General features: G+C 42.6%; 1 protein-coding gene and 1 pseudogene across 2 annotated transcripts in view; one reads left to right on the forward strand and one right to left on the reverse strand.

The window, feature by feature from the left end:
- SGPP1 (sphingosine-1-phosphate phosphatase 1) overlaps positions 1 to 6,804 on the reverse strand; it is a 41,235-nt gene extending 34,431 nt beyond the window's left edge. For both annotated transcript variants that reach the window (XM_037984099.2, XM_007986930.3), the window contains exon 1: positions 5,952 to 6,804. In XM_037984099.2, the coding sequence (XP_037840027.1) occupies positions 5,952 to 6,635 (684 nt within the window). In that variant the 5' untranslated portion in view covers positions 6,636 to 6,804. The remainder of the gene's footprint in view (positions 1 to 5,951) is intronic.
- Positions 6,805 to 13,269: 6,465 nt separating this feature from the next.
- LOC103229158 (eukaryotic translation initiation factor 2 subunit 2 pseudogene) lies at positions 13,270 to 14,763 on the forward strand (annotated as a pseudogene).
- Positions 14,764 to 24,522: the final 9,759 nt, after the last annotated feature.

A 24,522-nucleotide genomic window follows, 5' to 3' on the forward strand; every position in this document is an offset into this window, starting at 1 on the left:
CGACGACTCCGTATCCAAAAAAAAAGAAAAAAGAATTAGTAATAAGCACTTATAAACTCAGGAAAATGTGAATTTCAAACACAAGTATCATGCTCAGTAAAAAAGAGGCAAACCAATTCAATTTTTTAATAAACTGTGTTTCTTTCCAGAATTACCATAGTGATCAATTTTTCTTGGATCTTGCAGCCTCCTCTGGTCTTGTGACCTACTTTTGTAACTCTTACTTTTTGCCTTTCTTCCATTTATCTTTTCATGACCTCACAGACAGCTTCCTCTATTTACAGTAAACCACATTTTGACAGAATATTCTTACGTGTCTTTCTTTTCCAAAGCTCTTACTGTGTTTATCAAATTTTTTATTTATATTAGGTGACAAATCAGCTTTTGATTTCAGTCAACATCTTAATACATGTTTAAAACACAAATATTTGCAGATGTTGCATATGTATGTATATACACAAACACAAATGATCTTCTCAAAGTATATAAAAGCTATTCTTGTATTTTAAGAACACAATCATATATTTCAAAAATAATATTACTGCAAGCATACTTAAAAATCACACACAAAGTGTGATTTAAAATGAATTTTCTATATAAGCTCGAGTCAGTCTGAGGCCCTGTCACTTACTGGCTATGTTACTTTGCTTAAGTTATATAATATAACCTCCCTGAACCTCAGTTTCCTCATCTGTAAACCCATGCTAATAATAGGATCAAACATTGGGATATTACAGAAGAGTAAATTAGGTAAAAGACATTTCAAACAATGTCAGATTCATAGTAAGTGCTTAAAAATATATATTAACAGCCAGGCACGGTGGCTCATGCCTGTAATCCCAGCACTTTGGAAGTCCGAGGTGGGCAGATCACAAGGTCAGGAGTTCGAGGTCAGCCTGACCAACATGGTGAAATACCGTCTCTACTGAGGAAAAAAAAAAAAAAAATTAGCTGGGCATGGTGGTGGGTGCCTGTAATCCCAGCTACTCAGAAGGCTGAGGCAGGAGAATCACCTGAACTTAGGAGGTGGAGGTTGCAGTGAGCCAATATTGCACCACTGCACTCCAGCCTGGGCAACAGAGTGAGATACCGTCTCAAAATAAATAAATATTAACAATGTTATCATAACATTACTAATATAATTAATATTATAAAATATAAGTTATTAAAATACAAAGTAGTAAAAGCACATAAAGTGAAAGACTAGTTGGCAATGAGTTGTCTACAAAGTTAAGTGCTACGGCTAATTTTTGGCCGGGCAAGGTTGCTGACACCTGTAATACCAGCACTTTGGGAGGCCAAGGTGGGAGGATCACTTGAGCCCAGGAGTTCAAGACCAGCCTAAGCAACATGGCAAAACCCTGTCTCTACAACAAACAAACAAACAAAATTATCTGTCCATGGCAGTGTGTGCCTGTGGTCCCAGCTACTTGGGAGGCTGAGGTGGGAGGATCACTTAAGCCTGGGAGGTTGAGGCTGCAATGAGCCGGAACTGTGCCACTGCACTCCAGTCTGGGCGACAGAATGAGACCCTGTCTCAAAAAAAAAAAAAAAAAAAAAAGACTAATTTTAAAAAAATGAAACTAATCGGCCGGGCGCGGTGGCTCAAGCCTGTAATCCCAGCACTTTGGGAGGCCGAGACGGGCAGATCACGAGGTCAGGAGATCCAGACCATCCTGGTTAACACGGTGAAACCCCATCTCTACTAAAAAAAATACAAAAAACTAGCCGGGCGTGGTGGCGGGCGCCTGTAGTCCCAGCTACTCGGGAGGCTGAGGCAGGAGAATGTTGTAAACCCGGGAGGCGGAGCTTGCAGTGAGCTGAGATCCGGCCACTGCACTCCAGCCTGGGTGACAGAGCGAGGCTCCGTCTCAAAAAAAAAAAAAAAAAAGAAACTAATCTAAAACCTTATAATTAAACAAAGTATACAATTAGAACTGATTATATTCCATATTATTTTAAAATTAAATTAATTCAAGTCAGAGCTTTAAAAATTAAGAAATTTTATTTCTGAAAAGAACATGCAAACATAAATGGAAAAGGAACGTCATATTGTTTATCTTATTCTTCAAAGGACTATTTATTGTCTTTATATCAGATGCTCCTCTTTTTCTTAATTTGTTTTCCAATTTGGGCTACAAAAAATTCCAATGAATAATATGAGAGCAATAATCATTATCCTACGCAATGGATCTTAAGTTATTTAATCCCTGGAAAAAGGTCATAACATTTTCTATTATCCATCACCATAAAATATATGCAGAAAACTTTTTAAGTAACTACTTGGAGTTACACTATTCCAAACTCTCCTTTGTCTTATAACGGTACCTTAAAAAAATTCAGGTGGGGCGCAATGACTCACGTCTGTAATCCCAGCACTTTGGGAGGCTGAGGGGGGTGGATCACGGGGTCAAGAGATCAAGATCATCCTGGCCAACATGGTGAAACCCCAACTCTACTAAAAATACAAAAATTAGCTGGGGGTGGTGGTGTGCTCCTGTAGTCCCAGCTACTCAGGAGGCTGAGTCAGGAGAATTGCTTGAATCCAGGAGGCAGAGTTTGCAGTGAGCTGAGATCACGACCCTGCACTCCAGCCTGGGCAACAAAGAGAGATTTCGTTTTCAAAAAAAAAAAAAATCAAAGACTGGAATTTCAAAGAAGCTGAGACAACAATCTTGAAGAAATACAACTCCTCACTTATCTAATGGATCAGAATCACTGGGAAACTTACCCTGGGAAATGTAGAAATCTGCATTTTTAAACAACCCCCGAGTTTTGTACACTTGTCTTTGTTTATCTCTGAGATAGGGTCTTGACCCATCACCCAGGCTGGAATGCAGTGGTGCAATCACAGCTCACTGCAGCCTCAGCCTCCCAGGCTCAAGTGATGTTCCCACCTCAGCCTCCCTAGTAGCTAGAACTACAGGCACATGCCACCATGCCCAGCTAATTTTAGCTAGAACTATACGCATATGCCACCATGACCAGCTAATTTTTGATTTTTTTTTTTTTTTTTTGCAGAGACAGGGTCTCACTATATTGCCCAGGCTGGTCTCCAACTCCTGGGCTCAAGGGGTCCTCCCGCCTCAGCCTCCCAAAGTGCTAGGATTACAGGGGTGAACCACTACACCTGGCCATATACTGTCATTTCAAGTGTAAGTGAGGAATAATGAAACAGAAAGGGTTAATTTAAAATGTTCTGGGTGGTGAATCTTGAGCAAATTTCAATGAGGGGAGAAACATTAAGTAGTAGGGAGGAGTGAAGCAGTAAAGCCAAGACAAAGGAATGGTATATGTAAGAGAACTCAGTTTCGAAAGATGTTTCAGCATCCTAGGCATATGTAAGTAACCATACCTGTACCAAATAGGCAGCTGAGGCACAGGAGATAGGCAAGACTGCCAACCAAAACTTCTTAGAAAAACACCAGGCTTTCATTGTTTAATTCTTCGCCCAGTTTCTAGAGGAAAGGCTTTCTATACAAGCCTCCAATGCAGTACAATACTAATTGACAGAGCAGAGGACCCAAACAACTGAAGCAAAGGAGGGTACTTTTGTTTTTCAATAGATAACAAGGATCTTAAAAAAAAAAGGAAAAGGGGCTGAACAAGGTGGCACTTTGGAACTTGAGCCCAGGAGTTCGAGACCAGCCTAGGCAATATAGTGAGACCCCGAGTCTTAGGGGAAAAAAAGGAAAAAGGTTAAAAAGCCATCTTGTTTTTTGTACTGGATTATTACAAACATTTATAAACACAGAAGTTTCATATAAGGGAGGCTTAGGCCAGGTGTGGCGGCTCACGCCTGTAATCTCAGCACTTTGGGAGGCCAAGGCGTGTGGATCACCTGATGTCAGGAGCACAAGACCAGCCTGGACAAGACGGTGAAACCCTGTCTCTACTAAAAATCCTTAAAAAATTAGCCAGCATGGTGGCAGGCGCCTGTAATCCCAGCTACTCCGGAGGCTGAGGCAGAGAATTGCTTGAACCCAGGAGGAGGAAGTTGCAGTGAGCCGAGACTGCACCACTGCACTTCAGCCTGGGCGACAGAGCAAGACTCCGTCAGGAAGCTTTCTTTCAGAACAGCTAACCAAAAAATTATGCAAATTTAGAGTGAAAAAATGTAAAACAAGAAATTTAAAGCATTACAAGATTAATTTTAATGTAACTGGTCAGTTTGCACATCTGTAAAATGACAGTTTGAAACTAGGTGATTTCTAACATCCAGTCTGCTTCAAAGTCTAAAATTCTATGATACTCAAATTCCTTAAACTTTGAATTAAATAAACTAGGTTTAAAAACTAAAATCTAAGCTTATTCTGATAATTCAAACAACTCTGAAATGTTAGGATATCAATATCCCATAAACGATTCAGCAGTACTGTTTTCAGACTTCCAGTTAGTATGTGTCCAGAACAAATAAAGAGCAAAAATAGCTATTTTCTCTTACTTTGACTGCTAATACTAATAGCATACAAAATAGCTACTCACTGAGAAGGCATCATAAAAGGCTCTATTGTTACAGAATCCTAAAAGTCTCATGAAAATAAGAGAAACATCATCAGCTAACATCATCAGGCCAAACACAGCTCACTGAAAATTTTAAATTCATAAATACTTAGATTAAATGAAAAATTCGAGATACTTATCTATCACGCAAAACAGGTTAGCACTGCTTCACAATCTGAACATCACCGTACAGCTCCTTTGGTTAAACAGAAAAAAACTTCCCATGGTACTCTTTCCTCCTAATTCTGCCATTCTTACTATGCACAATGCATATTTTCCATGTATTGTGAGAGAGATGCACTACACAGAATTATCCATGGGGACAAAATTTTATCTACACTGAAATTTAATGTGGGATAAGTAAGCTTACCATAATGGAGTTTTACACAGAATGTGTATTTCTTAATGTAAAATGATTTTGTGAAGTAAAGGGGAAAAATAGAGGAAGTTTGTTTCCTTAGAGTCTCCATAATTACGCACTTCATTCTTAAAATAAGGGACTGGTCTGCAGGATTAACAAATCTTACCATTCAAAGACAGATAAACATTGGAAGGACAAAAGCAGTAAGCAAAATAAAAACGATTACCATTAAAAACTCTTCCCTTGGCAGTTTTCAGAGAGGGTTAAAAAAAAAAAAACTCTTCCTGATTGTCAGGCTGAACCTGCTGTCACATTTGCCATTTTTATAAACCCACTAGTCTGATCAAGAGCCCTATCTTTAAGAATAACTTCTAAACCATGCATTTTTAGAGTTAATGAGGTAATAATACTATAGTATTACAGTTGTAGCTCAACAACTGTTAGATACTACAGATCAGTAATCCAGAAGATAATTAAACTTTATCAGCAAAGTAGCAACCACACCCCTTAAAAACAACTCACACTGTGCTCCGTTAACTTCCATAAAGGGAATTTCGCTGAAAATCGATTACTTCATTGCTTGAAACCAGCACGTTTGTTTTGGAATTACAGCAAGGTTTTGTAAACACTGTCTCACGGTAAAGCTAATGACTTTACTTCTTTCTGAAACAATCAGTTTCAGGGAAGGCACCATATATTACGGTGAAACTGGGTCTTAGTTTACATAGCGATTAATTATTTTAAAAATTCACTTCCACTGTGCATTGCAAGAATTAAAGCCGTTTTAAAAACTCAACCAAAGCCCAATGACAATATATTACTCTAGAAAAAGTGTGTCCTTTGGGTTCTAAGAAAGGCATTACATGGGAATTTAATATTAAAATATAATTCAATGGCTAAGTCTCTAGTTTCCCCCAATCACTTAATTTTTCAAAACCCAGAAAGGGCCTGTTTGAGGGTATTGTGAAAACCTGTGGAAAGAGAGGCTTTGGAGGGGAACGGCCGAATTAAAATAAATGCAGAGAGCAAAGAGAACTCCGAGTTCTTTGAACTCCCCCAGGCTGAACAGGACGAGAGGGAACCTTACCTGCCAGCGGCCATAGGTGAGGAGGACCATAGAAATGGGGATGGCGGTGCCGGACATGGCATGAGTGGAGGGCATGCTGTACTCGGAGTTGTAGAAGACCTCTAACTTGACCACGGGCGGCGAGGAGGGCCGCGGCCAGCGGATGATGTCCTTGGTGCACTGGCCCAGGTACATGACCAGCACCCAGATGACCACGAGCCTCCGGCCCACCAGAGGGTCCAGGTTCCAGATCCAGAAGGGAAAGAACAGGATGTAGAAGAGTTCGTTGCCCAGCTCCGTGCCGAAGCAGAACAGGCAGTAGAGCGGCCAGTTGCTCACGCGGGCCAGCTGGCCCTCCTCGTCCGTCAGCGAGTTGCGGCGCAGGGCGCCCGCGCGCCGCGGCGAGGCCGGGCCCAGCTCGGCCGCCAGCCCGTTCCGCACGCCGTTGGGGGCGCCGCCGCCGTCCGGCTTGGTGGGGCACTGATTGCGGTCGCTCCCGGGCGGCTGGGGTCCTCCAGGCGCCCCCGGCGGCCGCCCTCGCAGTCGAGGGTCTCCGGCGAGGGGCGCCTCCGCCTTCTCATCCTCCCTTGGATCTGCTGAGCGGCGCGGCGGCGCTTCCACCCCGCACAGCCGCTGAAAACGGGCCACTTTCTGCGGGTCCTGCAGACGGCCAACCAGCTGGGCCAGGCGCTGCCTCAGCGACATGATAACAGAACCCCCGGGAAGGCTGGCCGGCCCCTGGCGCAGCCCCGAACTGTCCCCGCGCTCTTGGCCAGCAGCAGCGGTACCGGCACCGCGCTCTACCCGCCGGAGTGCGCCGGGTGACGGCGCCACAGGCCGCTGCGGCCGCCGCGCGCCCTGGCGCGCCCCTCCCTCTCCGCGCGCGCCCCACCACCGCCCGCGGCCTCCGCGCGCGCGCGCCGCGCCCCGCCCCGCCCCGCCCCCGCCCGCGCCCGCGCCCGCGCCCGCGCCCGCGCCCGCGCCCCCGCCCCGGCTCCCTGAGGGGCCGGGCTGCGAGGTTCAGCCCTGAGCGCATCCGGCGGCTGCCTGGCGTTGAGGATCGGCAGGCGGCCGCTTTGAGGTCCCCGGTAATAACCACCAGCAGGCGTCGCGGCGTGTTTCCCTGCTCTACCTTCAGCCCTTCTTCCACGCGGGCTAGTGTCGCCGGATTCCCTCAGGCAGACGTTGACTTGAAGAGGCCACGATCCTGGTGCCAGCTTGTGCAATGCCTGTGGCCAAGCAGCCGGACATTCTGCTGGCACAGAACCAAATGGTGAATGATCAATGAAGGCGAAGCAACCACCACGAGTCCGGAATCATTCGACTCAAGTAATTAACAAGTAATTACAGAGCTGTCCCAGGCGACTGATGTTCGGAAAACCACGTGCCAATTGACCAGTGTTGGCAAGACTAAATGTAGATCCCAAGACAGAGCCAGGTGATATTAACAGGTGTGGTCTGCAAAAGAAAACCCAGTCACCTACAAATTCAAAATACTGTGTCATTTATCAAATATTTTGGTATATGTTAAGGGAGCACAGGTGTTCTTGACTTAAGTGTAAAATTTCCTTTTCATAGATTCTAATACCTAGAGGGCTTGCACAGAATAAATGTAGAGGATGAATGCAGTATATAGATTTTTAAGTTTGATAACGTTAATTTAGACGCTTAACTTCCCTGTCTCACAAGTTACCAACTTGACTTCTAGCTAGAGCAGTTTATAAGGTCTCTGGACTCCTCAGGTCAGGTGAATGTCTTTTATGTATATCTGGAGAGAGAGAGATGAGACAGAGTCTCGCTATATTGCCCAGGCTGGTCTCCAACTCCTGGGCTGAAGTGATTCTCCTGCCTTGGCCTCCCGAAGTGCTGGGTTTACAGGCGTGAGCCACCACACCCGGCCATGGTCAGGTGAAGGTCTGTAATTAAAGAATGTGAACTACTTCCAAGAAACAGGCTTGAAATTGCCCCATGCCTTTAAGACACCAGAAATGTTTTCCTTCAGGCGTGGTAGTTAACGCCTGTAATCCCAACACTTTGGGAGGTCGAGGAGGGAGGATGGCTTGAGTCCAGGAGAATGACAACAGCCTGGGCAACGTAGGGAGACCCCACCTCTACAAAAAATGAACAAAATTAGCCGGGCAGGGCTGGGTGCAGTGGCTTACGCCTGTAATCCCAACACTTTGCGAGGCCTAGGCGGGCGGATCACCTGAGGTAGGGAGTTAAAGACCAGCCTGACCAACATGGAGAAACCCCCTCTCTACTGAAAATAAAAAATTAGCGGCGGGGTGGCACATGCCTGTAATCCCAGCTACTCGGGAGGCTGAGGCAGGAGAATTGCTTGAGCCCTGGAGGCGGAAGTTGTGAGCCGAGATCGCGCCATTGCACTCCAACCTAGGCAACAAGAGTGAAACTCTATCTCAAAAAAAAAAAAAAAAAAGCCAGGCATGGTGGCCCACACCTGTAGTCCCAGATAACTGGGAGACTGAGGCAGGAGGATTGTTTGAGCCCGGGAGGTCAAGGCTGCAGTGAGCCCTGATTGTGCCATTGCATTCCAGCCTGGGTAACAGAGTGAGACCCTATCTCAAAAAAAAAAAAAAAAAAAAAAAAAAAAGAGAAAAATATTTTCATTTCCCAGGGGCAGGTACTCTCCTCCTCCCACTCCACTTGCTAGGCTGTGGCCACAGAAATAGGAATAAATCATCACCCATGCTCTCACGCTGTTCACAGTATAAAAGGGAGATAAAGACAGGACTACTTCTAGGGTACGGAGCAGATGGCAAGTGTAAAACAGAGACATAAACAGCATGCCTTGGAAAGGAGAAGGACAAGTTTGACTAGGAACGGAAGAAAGGTGTTAGGAGGTGATCCTGTTAAGCTGGATTGTTTTACAGAGCAAAATATGGATATGTGAAGAAGCCCATTTTGGGAAGAGAAAGTGAAAGAAGATAGTGATAGGCAAAAATGTATTTGGTAAACAATAGTCCATAGAGACCAGGTGCAGTGGCTCACTCCTTTGATCCCAGCACTTTGGGAAACTGAGGTGAGAGGATCACTTGAGGTCAGTGGTTTGACACCAGCCTAGGCAACATGGCAAGACCCTATTTCTACAAAAATATTTTCTAAAAATTTAGTGGAGGCCTGGTGCAGTGGTTCATGCCTGTAATCCCAGCACTTTGGGAGGCCGAGGCTGGTGGATCACTTGAGGTCAGGAGTTTGAGACCAGCCTGGCCAACATGGTGAAATCCCATCTCTACTAAAAATACAAAAATTAGCCAGGCATCGTGGCAGGCGCCTGTAATCCCAGCTACACAGGAGGCTGAGGCAGGAGAATTGCTTGAACCTGGGAGGTGGCAGTTGTAGTGAGCCAAGATTGTGCCACTGCACTCCAGCCCGGGCAATAGAGCTAGACTCAGTCTCAAAAATAAAGAAAAATTTAAAAATTAGCTGAGTGGGATGGCACATGCCTATAGCCCTTGCTACTCTTAAGGCTGAGGTGGAAAGATTGCTTGAGCCCAGGAGTTAGAGGTTACAGTGAGCTACGATTTGTACCACTGCACTCCAGCCTGAACAGCAGAGTAAGACCTTGTCTCAAACAGTAAAAATTTAAAAATGAAAAAAAAAAAGTAGCTTATAGCATAGAGTAGCAAGGGTGATTGGAAGTGGGATTACAAAGGGAGGATAGTATTAGGTTGTAAATCCTTGAATACCACAGGGATTTAATTTTGTAGACAGTGGGAGCCATTGAAGGCTTTTAGGCTAGGGAGTGACACCATTAGAACTGTGTTTTAGAAGGATAACTGGGAAAGAAATCAAAGACGAATTGTCAGAGGTCAGAGAGTGAAGGCTAGGTAAATAATTAGAAGATTATTGTAGTCATCAGGTGAGAAACAATGAGAGCCTGAACTAGGACCTTGGTCCTGGGGGGTTGGAAAGGAGGGGATAGATTTGAATGAGATTTTGGAACTAGGAAAAAATTAAAATGTTTCATTTGAATTCATAGGACTACAGGCAAATATTAGTCCATTCCTGGTTGGAACAAACTTGTGTCTAATTTTTTTTTTTTTGAGACACAGTCTTGCTCTATCACCAGGCTGGAGCATGGTGGTGCGATCTCAGCTCACTGCAACCTCTGCCTCCTGGGTTCAAGTGATTCTCCTGCCTCAGCCTCCCAAGTAGCTGGGATTACAGGCACCCGCCACTACACCCAGCTAATTTTTTGTATTTTTAGTAGAGACAGGGTTTCACTGTGTTAGCCAGGATGGTCCCAATCTCCTGACCTCGTAATCTGCCTGCCTCAGCCTCCCAAAGTGCTGGGATTACAGGCAGGAGCCACCGAGCCCCGCCAACTCTTGTATCTAATATTGAAGCATTAGCAATGTAATGAAGGAGAGAAAACATGAGAAAAATATACAAATATATTCAAAGAAGGTGTAAAGCCAGGTATACTAAACAGCTCTGGAAAATGAGACAAAGTAATCACTCCGTGGAGTAAGCAGAGAGGTGGCATTGGATTCTCTATGAATGGTTCTGTGAAACAGATGATTCGTTGGCATTTGAAGACAAGGAGCATCTTGGTTTATAGAGAGAAGGGGAGAACAGCGTCAGGCTGAGGGATTGTGTCTGTGCTTTTCTGTCAAAATAATTTGTTTACAAGGGAATTATTCAGATTCATCTGAAGACTTTCCTATTCTAGGGACTGTTTATCCCAGAGATGGCAGAGAAAGAGGAAAGTATGTAAAACAAAGGTGAGATCATTATATCAGAGGCTGATTTATGAGTCCTTTAGCACTGGTATATTTTGTCAGAATGCAATATTCTCTTTAACAGTAGTGGGAACAAAGATGATAGAGAAATGGAAATTTTACCTATAACTGCACTAAACAGGAAAAATAATACAAGCTGACAGAACTTGAAGGAGTTGACACTGGTGCAATAAATCATTGTTAATGAGTGGGACATGGTCTTACCTACATACCAAAGAGCCATGGTATAAAGAATAGTAGTTTGGGTGGTTTCTATCCATATTCCCTCTGAAATTTTCATAATAGAATACCTTAAAATTTAATTGAAGTTTAACTATAGGCCAGGCACCGTGGGTCATGCCTATAATCCCAAAATTTTGGGAGGCCAAGGCAGGAGGATTGCTTGAGGCCAGGAGGTCAAGACCAGCCTGGGCAATGTAGTGAGACCCTGCCTCTAAGAAAAAGAAAAAAGTAAAAAGAAAACAAAAAAAATTAACTATATTAAAAGATTCAAATATAAACATTCTACGGCAAGTATTTTTATCACAAAGCATAACATTTTAATTTTAAAAATTTTTTTTATTTTCTCCATTCTCTCAGAATGTGAATAAACATTTTTTTGAAGAAAAAATATTGCTGCCAAGTAGGGATATACTACCTGGGTGTGATTCAGTGTCTTTCCTGCAAAAGCCAAATAAAGATATCCCATGATATGAGAAATGTGTCATATCCATGCTTCATAATTAACATGTTGATTTTCTTATATCCTTCTCTGTGCTTGAGTTTATTTTTATTTTTATTTTTATTTTTATTTGAGATGGAGTCTTGCTCTTTCACCCAGGCTGGAGTGCTGTGACGTGATCTTGGCTCACTGCAACCTCCACCTCCTGGTTTCAAGCAATTCTCCTGAGTCAGCCTCCCAAGTAGCTGGGATTACAGGAATGTGCCACCACACCCAGCTAATTTTTGTATTTTTAGTGGAGACGCGGTTTCGCCATGTTGGCCAGGCTAGTCTTGAACTCCTGACCTCGTGATCCACCCGCCTCAGCCTCCCAAAGTACTGGGATTACAGGTGTGAGCCACCTCACCTAGCCCTCAGTTTAATTTTATACATTAGTAAAATTTTTTTGACATAGATATTCTATAAAGGTAAAATGTTGTTGTCATTTCTAATGTAACTTTCATAAAAGTAGTAAGGAAACAATATGCAGTCTTAGCTAACTTGGACATTTTACCTTCCATAGGCAAATTAAATTTGTACCTTATTATGTTGGATTGAGATAAATCACCGATTCAACTACTTTTACAATGAGGTCAAAGAACTTTATCTTTAGAAATATACATTCTAAGTAATCTATGTTTACAACTATTTTACTTAACAAAATTATAATATTCATTTTAAACTGAATATTTATTGTCATTAACTTGTTTTCTTTTGCCTATCTGGAACCTAATTTAATTTTTTATTATTAAATGATAAAATGTATATATTGCAAACTATTTGCCATAAATTGTTAATTTTTTTTTTTTACTGATATATTGTAGTTTAATAAAACATAGTTTATACAGTTCATTGAAAAAGTATTTTAATACAAACGCCACTTATACACAAAACCAAATGTTGATATTCTTGTTTATAAAAATTCTTGATTTCTCTAGAACACTAAGAGATTTTTTTTTTTCTTTGAGACAGTCTCACTCTGTCACCAGGTTGGAGTGCAGTGGTACAATCTTGGCTCACTGCAGTCTCCACCTCCCGGGTTCAAGCGATTCTCCTGCCTCAGCTTCCCAAGTAGCTGGGATTACAGGAATGTGCCACCATGCCCAGCTAATTTTTGTATTTTTAGTAGAAACAGGGTTTCACTATGTTGGCCAGGATGGTCTCGATCTCCTGGCCTTATGATCCACCCACCTTGGCCTTCCAAAGTGGTGGGATTACAGGCATGAGCCACCGTGCCCAGCCCATTATAGAATTGTTTTATTTTTATTTTTTTAGGGACCAGGTCTCACTATGTTGCCCAGGCTGGTCTTGAACTCCTGGCCTTAAGCAATCCTGCCTCACCCTCCCAAGTAGCTGGGATTATAGGTTCAAGCCATAGCACTCGGCTATTACTAGAATATTTGTGATATGTTGATATCAGTAATAGTACATTATGGACATCAATAAATATTCATTATGAATAAGTTATTTTTGAAAAATTAAACCTATGTTAATTAAATTCTTTATATATACACCTAATGATTTTATCCTGCATCTTTGATTAGTTTTATTATATTTCGCAAAAATAGGATTTCCTCTGAATTCTCAAAAATCTCTGTGATAGCACAAATGTAAATAAAATGTGTGATGTATATTAATAAAATTTTATCATTAATGGATAATGAGTTTTCTATCTTCTAAGGTTTTTATGCCTCAACGTTTGAATCACCTTCTCCCAAGGTAAAATTCTAAGTGAAAGTACCTTACACAGAAATGGTCTAAAAGTATCCCAGGCAAAAAGCAAAAATAGAACAAAATAAATGAATGATAATAAATGGCCCCATCACCCACTTTATTTCTAGCCCACATAGGCTGAGCTGACAGTGGAATTCTTCCTTACCATAGAGACCATTTATACTGTTTTCCTTTACCCAAACTCTGTAATATTTTTTAAGAAAATTACTTCCTAAGACGTTTTTCCTCTTTCCTTGTTAACAATTCTCTTCTCAGTCCTATTTTTCTTGTTCTTAAAATCTGACTGGGCCGGGCATGGTGACTCACACCTGTAATTCCAGCACTTTGGGAGGCCAAGGCAGGCGGATCACCTGAGGTCAGGAGTTCGAGAGCAGCCTGACCAACATGGAGAAACCCCCGTCTCTACTAAAAATACAAAATTAGCCGGATGTGGTGCTGTATGCCTGTAATCTCAGCTACTCGAGACTGGGGCAGGAGAATGGCTTGAACCCGGGAGACGGAGGTTTCGGTGAGCCGAGATCGCTCCATTGCACTCCAGCTGACCCATTTGACTTCCGGTCCGTGCTGAGCTCACTCAAACTGCAGCCATGTCTGGGGACGACATGATTTTTGATCCTACTAAGAGTAAGAAGAAAAAGAAGAAGAAGCCTTTTATGTTAGATGAGGAAGGGGATACCCAAACAGAGGAAACTCAGCCTTCAGAAACGAAAGAAGTGGAGCCAGAGCCAACTGAGGACAAAGACTTGGAGCTGATGAAGAGGACAGTAGGAAGAAATATGCTTCTGATGATCCAGATGACTTGAAATTCTTTAATCAAAAGAAAAAGAAGAAAAAAACTGAAAAGATATTTGATATTGATGAAGCTGAAGGTGTAAAGGATCTTCAGATTGAAAGTAGTGTTCAAGAATCAGCTGAACCAGAGGATGACCTTGACATTATGTTTGGCAATAAAAAGAAGAAAAAGAAGGTCAAGTTCCCAGATAAGGATGAAATACTAGAGAAAGGTGAGGCTCTGGAAGATGAAGACAGCAAAAAAGATGATGGTGTGTCATTCAGTAATCAGGCCCTGCTTGGGCAGGCTCAGAAAGAGACTACACATATGAGGAGCTACTGAATCGAGTGTTCAACATCCTGAGGGAAAAGAATCTAGATATGGTTGCTGGGGAAAAAAGAAAATCTGTCATGAAACCTCCACAGGTCGTCCGAGTAGGAACCAAGAAAACTTCTTTTGTGAACTTTACAGATATCTGTTAACTATTACATCATCGGCCCAAACATCTCCTTGCATTTTCGTTGGCTGAATTGGGTACAAGTGATTCTATAGATAGTAATAACCAACTTGTAATCCAAAAAAGATTCCAACAGAAATAGAGAAAATGTCTTGAGAAGATATATCAAGGAATATGTCACTTGTCACACATGCCAATCACCAGACGCAATCCTGCAGAAGGACGGGCGACTCTATTTCCCACAGCATGAAACTTGTCATTCTAGATGTTCTGTTGCCAGTATCAAAACCGGCTTCCAGGCTGTCACTGGCAAGTGAGCACAGCTCCGTGCCAAAGCTAACTAATTTGCTAATCACTGATTTTGCCAAGCGTGTTGTGGAGATGTGGCTGGACAGGTTTGCCATTACAGTGGATACACCATTGTATTAAAAACAAGATAAAAAAGCTGCCACGTTGTTTGGTGAGTGGTTGGTTGGTCTGAAATCCTTGCAAGATGTTGATGCTCAAGCTGTTGACATACTCATTGCCTACTTAGCAACTATCAGAGAAACGTGATATGGGGTAAGGAGGTGCTTTTTTAAAATCGTTCATAGACTTCTGTAAAATGCAAAGTAAATTAAAGTTATTATAACAGTGAAAAAAAATCTGATTGATGCCTTTTTTCGCCCCAACAATGATTGGAAATATAGATGTCTTACTGGTTCAAAAGATTTTTTTTTTTAAGTTCAGGTCTTGAAATCTCCAGTCACATCTGCACATTCACCATTTAGACATCTTACTAGGTGTTGATTTGCCCCTAATATTTTGATGTTTATAATAATGAATATACTGGAGAAAATTCTCAATCAGAATGGAATATTCTAAGTGTTACAACTCTTTTAGAATTTGCCCATCAGACTTTACGGTGCTTACCAGAAAGCTCCCCCAGCCACCCTGCAAAAAAAGAGAATGGAATATTCTAGTTAATTAAATTTTCTGAAGAATGTAAACTTTTAATAAACTTTAGTCCTTGGTGAAAATCATTATAAAATGTGTTTAATATATTTTTGAATACCTATTTTGCATATTTTTTGTTTTGTTTGTTTGTTTGTTTGTTTAGAGACAGGGTTTCACCATGTTGCCCAGGCTGGTCTCCAACTTCTGAGCTCAAGCCATCCACTGGCCTCTGCCTCCCAAAGTGGTGGGATTATAGGCGTGAACCACCGAACACTATCCATCTTAACCTTTTTAACAACCTATCATTTTTGTGTGTAGATATTCGAGGACTTTCATGACTTTTAAGATCAAGATGAGAAACAGACTCAAAGATTTGTGGAGCTGGAAGGGGCTTAGAGGTCATCTTCTTAATTTCCTCATTTTATGAGAGTCACTCAGTTTATTAATGTGGTATTTGCTGACTGTGCTAGGTTCTTGGAGATGCAATGTTAATAAGATATAGCTCCTGCTTTCAAGATGCTTGTGTCAAATAGTCTTTGAGAGTGCTATCCTTCTAGATTCCAGATTAGACCACGTGTTGTCTTTTTAGCTTTCCTTCTCTGAATTCCCTCACCCATTCTTCATTCCCACTGCTACCACCCTAACCTAAGTTCAGTTAAGACAAGGAAGGAGTATTCTAGGAAGTGATTCAAGATTTCTTTGTTATAAAGTGAGATTTCAGAAGTCATAGTTGAATCTATACAAGAAACCTATAATGGCTGCTTCAAATAAAACAAATTCTATGTTTAGCTTTTTGGTCCATTATAATCACTTCCTACCCTAGCAATTCATGCTTATTTCCTATGGGAACAAGGACCCAGCCTTGTCCTCCAGTCAGACTTGTCTTTTCATTCCTAGACTACCTACATTGCTAACTCAAGGCTTCTTTCCCCTACCTGGAACAATGGCTTTCTATCCTACCTAACTATATCATCCCCCGTATTTAAGGTTTGTATCTTTCATATCATACCGAAGAAAATTGGCACCTGTGATGATTTTGCTAGAACTCTGTGGAATGCATTCCTCTGGGTAACCACAGATTGGGTTCCCACCCTCTGCTGGGCCAGGGAGTGGGTTCCCTGAGATTTTTGTACTTTCGGACAGTAAGAGATTGGGGTGGTTTCTCTCCAATGGTTAAAACTTTTAAGTCTAAACTTAGAAACATAGTAGACATATGTCCTACCTTTAGAGAAAGCTGGTTAGTGGTGAGAGAAAGTGAAACTGCCATACCAAAAGCAACAGATACAAGACTTGGAAAGACTCCTAACAAGGTTCAGGCCCCTTGTTTCATCTCTGCAGCCCCGTCTTTTGTTTGTTTTTTGTTTTGTTTTGTTTTTGAGACAGGGTCTCGCTCTGTCACCCAGGCTGGAGTGCAGTGGCTTGATCATGGCTCACTGTAGCATCAACATTCCAGGCTCAATGGATCCTCCCATTAGGCACGCACCACCATACCCAGCTAAGTTTTGTATTTTTCATAGAGATGGGGTTTTATCATATTGCCCAAGCTGGTCTCAAACTCCTGGGCAAGTGCTGGAATTACAGCCTTCCCACCTCAGCATCCTCAGGTGCTGGAATGACAGACGTTAGCCACCATGCCCAGGCTAGCCCTGCCTTTTTGAGACAGAGTCTGACTCTGTTGCCCAGGTTGGAGTGCAATGGTGTGATCTCAGCTCACTGCAACTTCCACCTCATGGGTTCAAGTGATTCTCCTGCCTCAGCCTCCCAAGTAACTGGGATTACAGGGGCCCATCACCATACCTGGCTAATTTTAGTGTTTTTAGTAGAGACTGGGTTTCTCCATCTTGGCCAGGCTGGTCTTGAACTCCTGACCTCAAGTGATCCACCCGCCTTGGCCTCCCAAAGTGCTGGGATTATAGGCGTGAGCCGCCACATTGGCAGCCCTGCCTTTCTTGACACCTGATTGTTCAATTCCTCCTTGGATTTCATGAGCGCATAAATTCCCCTCTTGACTTAGATTTGTTTGAGTTGAGTTTCTGTTATTTTCTTTTCTTTTCTTTTCTTTTTTTTTTTTAGACGGAGTCTCGGTCTATCACCCAGGCTGGAGCACGATGGCGTGATCTTGGCTTACCGCAATCTCCGCCTCCCGAGCTCAAGCAATTCTCCTGCCTCAGCCTCCCGAGTAGCTGGGATTACACAGGCACATGCCACCATGCCCAGCTAATTTTGTATTTTTAGTAGAGACAGGGTTTCTCCATGTTGGTCAGACTGGTCTTGAACTCCGACTTCTGGTGATTGGCCCGCCTTGGCCTCCCAAAGTGCTGGGAATACAAGCATGAGCCACTGTGCCCGGCTGAGTTTCTGTTATTTTCTAATAAAATATAATCACAGAAGTGGTTAGAGGCAGAATTAGAACCAGAAGTCAGATCTGATTGTCAGTCTACAGTGTTGTCAAAAACCAGTACTGCTGTGTGTATGTGTGTGTGTGTGTGTGTGACGGGGTCTCTCTCACTCTCTCATTCAGGCTGGAGTGCAGTGGTGCTATCTCAGTCCACTGCAACCTCTGCCTCCCAGGTTCAAGCGATTCTCCCACCTCAGCCTCCCAAGTAGCTGGGACCACAGGCACCCACCACCACTCCTGGCTGATTTTTTGTGTTTTTTGGTAGAGACAGGGTTTCACCATGTTGCCTAGGCTGGTCTCAAACTCTTGTCTTAGGTGATCCACTGGCCTCAGCCTCCCAAAGTACTGGGATTACAGGTTTCAGCCATGGTGCCTGGCCAATACTGCTGTTTCTCAGAGGCAAGGGCCCGTCCTGATCTTCTAATTTTAAAAAAGTTTTTATTAACATAGTGCTGGGAGCAAAACAGACACTGATGGGTTATACTACAAGTGTATATAGTACACCGTTATGGAGCAAACACTATCTTGAATCAGAAAAGCTAGGTTTTTGGTCAGACATGGTGGCTCACACCTGTAATCCCAGCTACTCAGGAGGCTGAGGCAGGAGAATCACTTGAACCCAGGAGACAGAGGTTGCAGTGAGCTGAGAGCATGCCACTGCACCTCATTCCTGTGTGATCTTAGGCAAATAAATCATGTACAGCCTCAGAGGTATTATATAATTCCTCACTGCAAAATGGGGAGAATAGTCCTCTCTGCCTCGTAGGATTATGGAAAAAGGCTAAAATGACATTCTTTATGTTAAAACTTCTTAGACTATAATGTGAATTAACAACCACACACATATAATCATAGTAGTTGTAGGAAATTGGACTGAGAGTATGCTAAGAACAGAATATACCTTGGAAACTGTATTTGAAGTACTGAATCTGATGTCTTACTGTGGTCTTAACATCTTAACCATTCAAATGTCCACCAATACCTCAAGCTCAGCATCTCCAGACAGAATGCATTCTCTTCTCCGTACCTCTGCCTCTGTTTGCCACCCCTCAAATCTGTTTTCCACACTGCTTTCAAAACTGCTTTCTGAAAAGTAAACGTGCTCACAGCTCTACCCTGCTTAATACCCTTCCATGTTTACCCTTGCCTTAAGATGAAATTCTGATTTTTGTTTGGCATTCATGAAGGAGTAAATTTAGGTTTCTCAAGATACCTGAGGAACAGCAGGTACTTGAGGTCTAATTTACACATAACGTTGATTTCACAGAGGCTCTTTGGCTACCCACCTGACTTTTAAATATATATACAGGGTCTTGCCTTGTTGCCCAAGCCGGAGTGTAGTGGCTATTCATAGGCCAATCACAGGGCACTGAAGCCTCAAACTCCTGGACCCAAGCAATCCTTCTGCCTCGGCCTCCTGAGTAACTGGGTGACAGGTGCACACAATGGTGCCTGGCTTTCGCCTGGCTTTTTGTTTTCCTGACCAAAGCCATGAGGTATGCAAGCTGAGGGAAGCCATGTGCTAACCAGGCCTCACATGCGAGGTCTTCATCATCCTGCTCCCACCTGTCTTTCTTACCACTGTGCTGTATTCAGTTATTCTCACCTGATGTTCAATTATTCTGAAATGAAGTTCCCTGAATATTCCATGCTCTGTGTGTTCAGACTATTTCTCTGTATATATATATACACACATACGTATAATTTGGAAGGTACTTGTTCAGATTTGTTACATGGATATACTATACTGCATGATTTTGAGATTTGGGGTACAACTGATCCCATCACCCAGGTAGTGAGCATAGTACACGTTAGTTTTCAGCCCTTCCTCGTCACCTTTTGGAGTCCCCAGTGTCTGTTGTTTCCATCTTTATGTCCATGTGTACTCAAGATTTAGCTCCTACTTACAAGTGAGAACATTCAGTATTTGTGGTTTTCTGTGTTAATTTGCTTAGGTAATGACCTCCAGCTGCATCCATGTTGCCTCAAAGGACATTACTTCATTCTTTTTTATGGTTGTGATTTCTCTGTCTTGAACTCACTTCCTGCCATTTCTCACCTGGGTGAGTCCTTCAAGACTGTCTTCTATATTAATTCATGAGTTAGTTGAAGACAGGAACTGTGTCCTCGATTTCTATATTTCTAAACCAGAATTTTTTTTTTTTTTTTTTGAGACAGTTTCACTCTTGTTGCCTGGCTGGAGTGCAATGGCGCCATCTCGGCTCACCATAACCTCTGCCTCCCGGGTTCAAGAGGTTCTCCTGCCTCACCCTCCCAAGTAGCTGGGATTACAGGCATATGCCACCACGCCTGGCTAATTTTGTATTTTTAGTAGAGATGGGGTTTCTCCATGTTGGTCAGGCTGGTCGAACTCCCGACCTCAGGTGATCCACCCGCCTTAGCCTCCCAAAGTGCTGGGATTACAAGCATGAGTCACCACTACCAACCAAGATTTTCACATATACTACCATTCTTTGTTTTAGAGACAGGGTCTCGCTTTGTTGCCCCGGCTGCAGTGCAGCGGTGCTGAAACTGCCTTTGCAAAATTATGACTGAGACAGTGAAAGAGATCTAACTTAATTGACTCCATCTTGCTTCTAACCTCCAGGTTGTCCTGTTCATTCCTAGGCATAGGCTTAACTAACTTTGGGAGAAAGCTAGTTTATAGTTTAAAACAAAGATAACAGCCCTTTCCCAAAGCAGACCTTCTTCTTGCCTGGGGACTAGACTGCCTTTGTAGGACTAACATTAGCCACAAGATTAGAAATTATGGTTTCAGGAGTCTTGCAGCTGGAGCCTACAAGATTCTCACCCTTGCTAAACTGCTCCTAAGATCAGTGCTTGAAATATTTTGCAAGACCCTGTGCTTGGTCAGCTGGTACCACCCAGATCAATAAACTGGCTCATCTGATCTTGTGTTGCCCTCCTAGGAACTGACTCAGCCCAAGAAGACACCTTCGACTCCCTGTGACTTCATCCCTGACCAATGGGCACTCCTGGCTCACTGGCTTTCCCCCATCCACCAAGTTGAATGCTCAGCGAGAACAATTTGAGTAAATAATAAAACTCTGGTCTGCTGCACAGCTGGCTGTTCGTGAATTGCTCTTTCTCTATTGCAATTCCCCTGTCTTGATAAATTGGGTCAGTCTAGGCAGTGGGCAAGGTGAACCCATTGAGCAATTATAGCTCACTGCAACCTCAGATTTCTGGGCTCGAGCTATTCTCTTGCCTCAGCCTCCCATGTAGCTGGGACTACAGGCAGGTGCTTCCATGCCCAGCTAATCTTTATTTTTTGTAGAGATGGATCTTGCTGTGTTACCGAGGCTTGTCTCATACTCCTGAGATCAGGTGATCCTCCTGCCTCAGTGCCCTAAAGCCCTGGGATTACAGGTATGAGTCACTGTGACCGGCCTTGTACTATCATTCTTATTGGATATTTTAATCTTTTTACTATCCTACATAAAATGTTCTGATTATGTAGTATATAGGGCAATGTAAGTAAATCAATTAGTACTTAAATCTCATTCCAGCTCTGCCACTGACTTGCCTCAACTATAAAATGGTGATAATTTATTTCAGAAATATTGTAAAGATCAAATGAAATAATGTATTCGATTTTATGAAAATGTATTACATAAACTATGAAGTATCATTATTCTTTGGCATTCTGGTATTCTTGGTAATTCAATGTATAAATGTATTTCATTTAACTTCTTTATCAGTTAAATATATTTTTTGAAGCAAGTGTATTATAAAGCACCTACTTTTAAAAATCTAAAGTGGCTGAAAGTAGTGGTAAAGTAAAAAGATAGCAACAATTGGAATTATGAAGTTAAGAGATTATTCTGGTATTGTGGATAGTAAGTAGAAATGGTACGAATTTATAGCACTCATCATTTATACATGAAAATAAATAATCAGGTTTACCAAATCAAAACAATGTGAAAAAGAAGAAAAAAAACAATAGTAACCTGTTATTGAAGTAATATCACACTTCTTGATATGTACATATTCTTGTTGTGGATATGATGTCTGTCTCTTGATTTGATGGTTGAAATAATCAGCTTTTGGCCAGGTGTAGTGGCTCACGCCTGTAATCCCAGCATGTTGGGAGGCTGAGGTGGGAGGATCCCTTGAGCTCAGGAGTTTGAGACCAGCCTGGGCAACATGGCCAAACTCTTTTTCTATTTAAAAATACAAAAAGAAAATTAGCCAGGCATGGTGGCACATAACTATAGTCCCAGCTACTCAGGAGGATCACTTGAGTCCAGGAGTTTGAGGCTGCAGTGAGCTGTAACGTTCCCATTGTACTCCAGCCTGGGCAACAGAGCAAGACCCTCCCTCAAAAAAAAAAAAAAAAAAAAAACCAAAAAAAAAGTTAAAAATACAAAAAAAAATTAAAAGTTTTCTTACTGAAAGATACTAAAGGGCTGGGCACGGTGGCTTACGCCTGTAATCCCAGCACTTTAGGACGAGGTGGGCAGATCACCTGACATCGGGAGTTGGAGACCAGCCTGACCAGCATAGAGAAACCCCAACTCTACTAAAAATACAAAATTAGCTGGGCGTGGTGGTGAGCACCTGTAATCCCGGCTATTTGGGAGGCTGAGGCAGGAGAACTGCTTGAACCCAGGAGGTGGAGGTGGCAGTGAACCGAGATTGAGATGGCGCCATTGTAGTCCAGCCTGGGCAACAAGAGCAAAACTCTGTCTCAAAAAAAAAAAAAAAGAAAAGAAAAGATATTAAATAAGACTTTGTTTTAAAAATCCAGGTGAGGTTTCTTATTCAATAAAATAAATAAATAAAATTAGCCATGTGTAGTGGTGAAGTGGCATCATTATTTGGGGCAAATACCTGCGGTTACTCGTCTTGCATCAAGAAGATTAAGGACATGGACACACACAAGGAGTGAGTTTAGGAGTTTAGGAGCAGAGGTGTAATAGGCAAAGAAAGAGAAAGGAGAACAGCTCTGTCTCTTGCAAGAGAAGGGGGCCCCCGAAAGGGAATTCTGGGCTGGAATGGGAGTGCACCGAATTTTATAGGCAGGCTGGAGAAGGCAGTGTCCGATTTACATAGGGCCCACAGATTGGTTATACCAGGTGTAATGTTTACATAGAGCACGGGGAAGGCTTGCCACGCACCCTAATCTTATTATGCAAATTGACTTTCCACTTGGCCGGCGCCGTGTTGTCCGCTCCTTTTTGTACACGTGACTGGCAAAGAGAAGGGAACATGGAGCCACCATTCTGAACATGCCTAGTCCCAGGTAGCCTTTTCCTATTGGCACAGCTGCTGGCATTCACCTGTGCAAGCTTCCAGCTTGCTTGTCTATGTCTGCAGCTCAATTTTACAGGCTGCTCTTTGTTAGAAAAGAAAATTATTTTGGGGCTGCCTTTTTTTTTTTTCTGAGATGGATTTTCGCCCTTGTTGCCCGGGTTGGAGTGGAATGACGCAATCTCAGCTTACTGCAACCTCTGCCTCCCGGGTTCAAGCGATTCTCCTACCTCAGCCTCCTGAGTAACTAAGATTACAGGCATGAACCACCAAGCCTGACCAAGTTTTTGAATTTTTAGTAGAGACGGGGTTTCTCCATGTTGGTCAGGCTGGTCTCAAACTCCCGACCTCAGGTGATCCACCCACCTGGGCCTCCCAGAGTGCTGGGATTACAGGTGTGAGCCACCACGCCCAGCAGGGCTGCTTTTCATTAAAAGGGAAACCTTATGGAGGACTTCCTTACACTCACTATCTGCCTAAAAAATTTCTTTTTAACTCCTACATCAGTGGTGCACACCTGTAGTTCCAATTACTTCGGAGGCTGAGGTGGGAGGATTACTTGGGCCCAAGAGCTCGGGGCTGCAGTTGAGACTCTGTCCCAAGAAAAAAGAAGAAAAAAATAACAGCTTTTTCTAGCCTTAAGTTGAGAAACATCTAAGGTTGCTTCCCCTTGTTATCCTAAATTAGTAACATTAAAACTACAGTTTCCAAACTGCTGATTTGAAGCCTATCTTCTATTTGCATAACCTAAGTTCTTCCACTTGCGGTATACTTTTCAGCAACAATTTTAGCATATGGCAACCACTTCTGTTCCATAAATGTAAAATACTAGAGTCCTTGTCCTATCACTGAATGTGGGTGTGTCAGAGTGAATGATGACACCTGGGTGTTGAAATGAAACTTAAATAGTGTTGCCATTGACGCCCAAAGAATACTAACACTTTTACTCCTTTAATGGGAATCTGAGTATAAAATAAGGCCATTTTATTTGACAATGTTGAACTTAACCTGAAGGTTTAGGAAATCCCTTCATCTTTTTGTGTTCTAAAAAATAGCTACTCCCCCATATGAGTTAGATAAGTTAGATAAGAGTCAGGGATGCCTGCCTTGTTTAGCTCTGACAGTGCCAGACACAGGCTCTCCAAATCTCCATTCCTCGCCTCACAAATAACTAGCTGAAATGTTTTGTCCTCACTGATCGACAGAAACAAAAAGTGTTTATTTCAGCCTGGCCAACATGGTGAACAATCCCGTCTCTACTAAAAATACAAAAATCAGCCAGGCGTGGTGGCACACCTGTAATCCCAGCTACTCAGGAGGCTGAGACAGGAGAATCATTTAAACCCAGGAGGCAGAGGTTGCAGTGAGCCAAGACCGTACCACTGCACTCCAGCCTGGGCAAAAAAGCAAGACTCCATCTCAAAAACAAACAAACAAACAAAACAACTAACAGCTATTTACATAGCATTTCCATTGTATTAGGCATTATAATAAACTAGCAATGATTTAAAGTACATGAGGATGTGTGTAAGTTGTATGTGAATACTACACCATTTTA

The sequence above is a fragment of the Chlorocebus sabaeus genome, chromosome 24 (assembly GCF_047675955.1).
Source record: "Chlorocebus sabaeus isolate Y175 chromosome 24, mChlSab1.0.hap1, whole genome shotgun sequence".
NCBI lineage: Eukaryota > Metazoa > Chordata > Mammalia > Primates > Cercopithecidae > Chlorocebus > Chlorocebus sabaeus.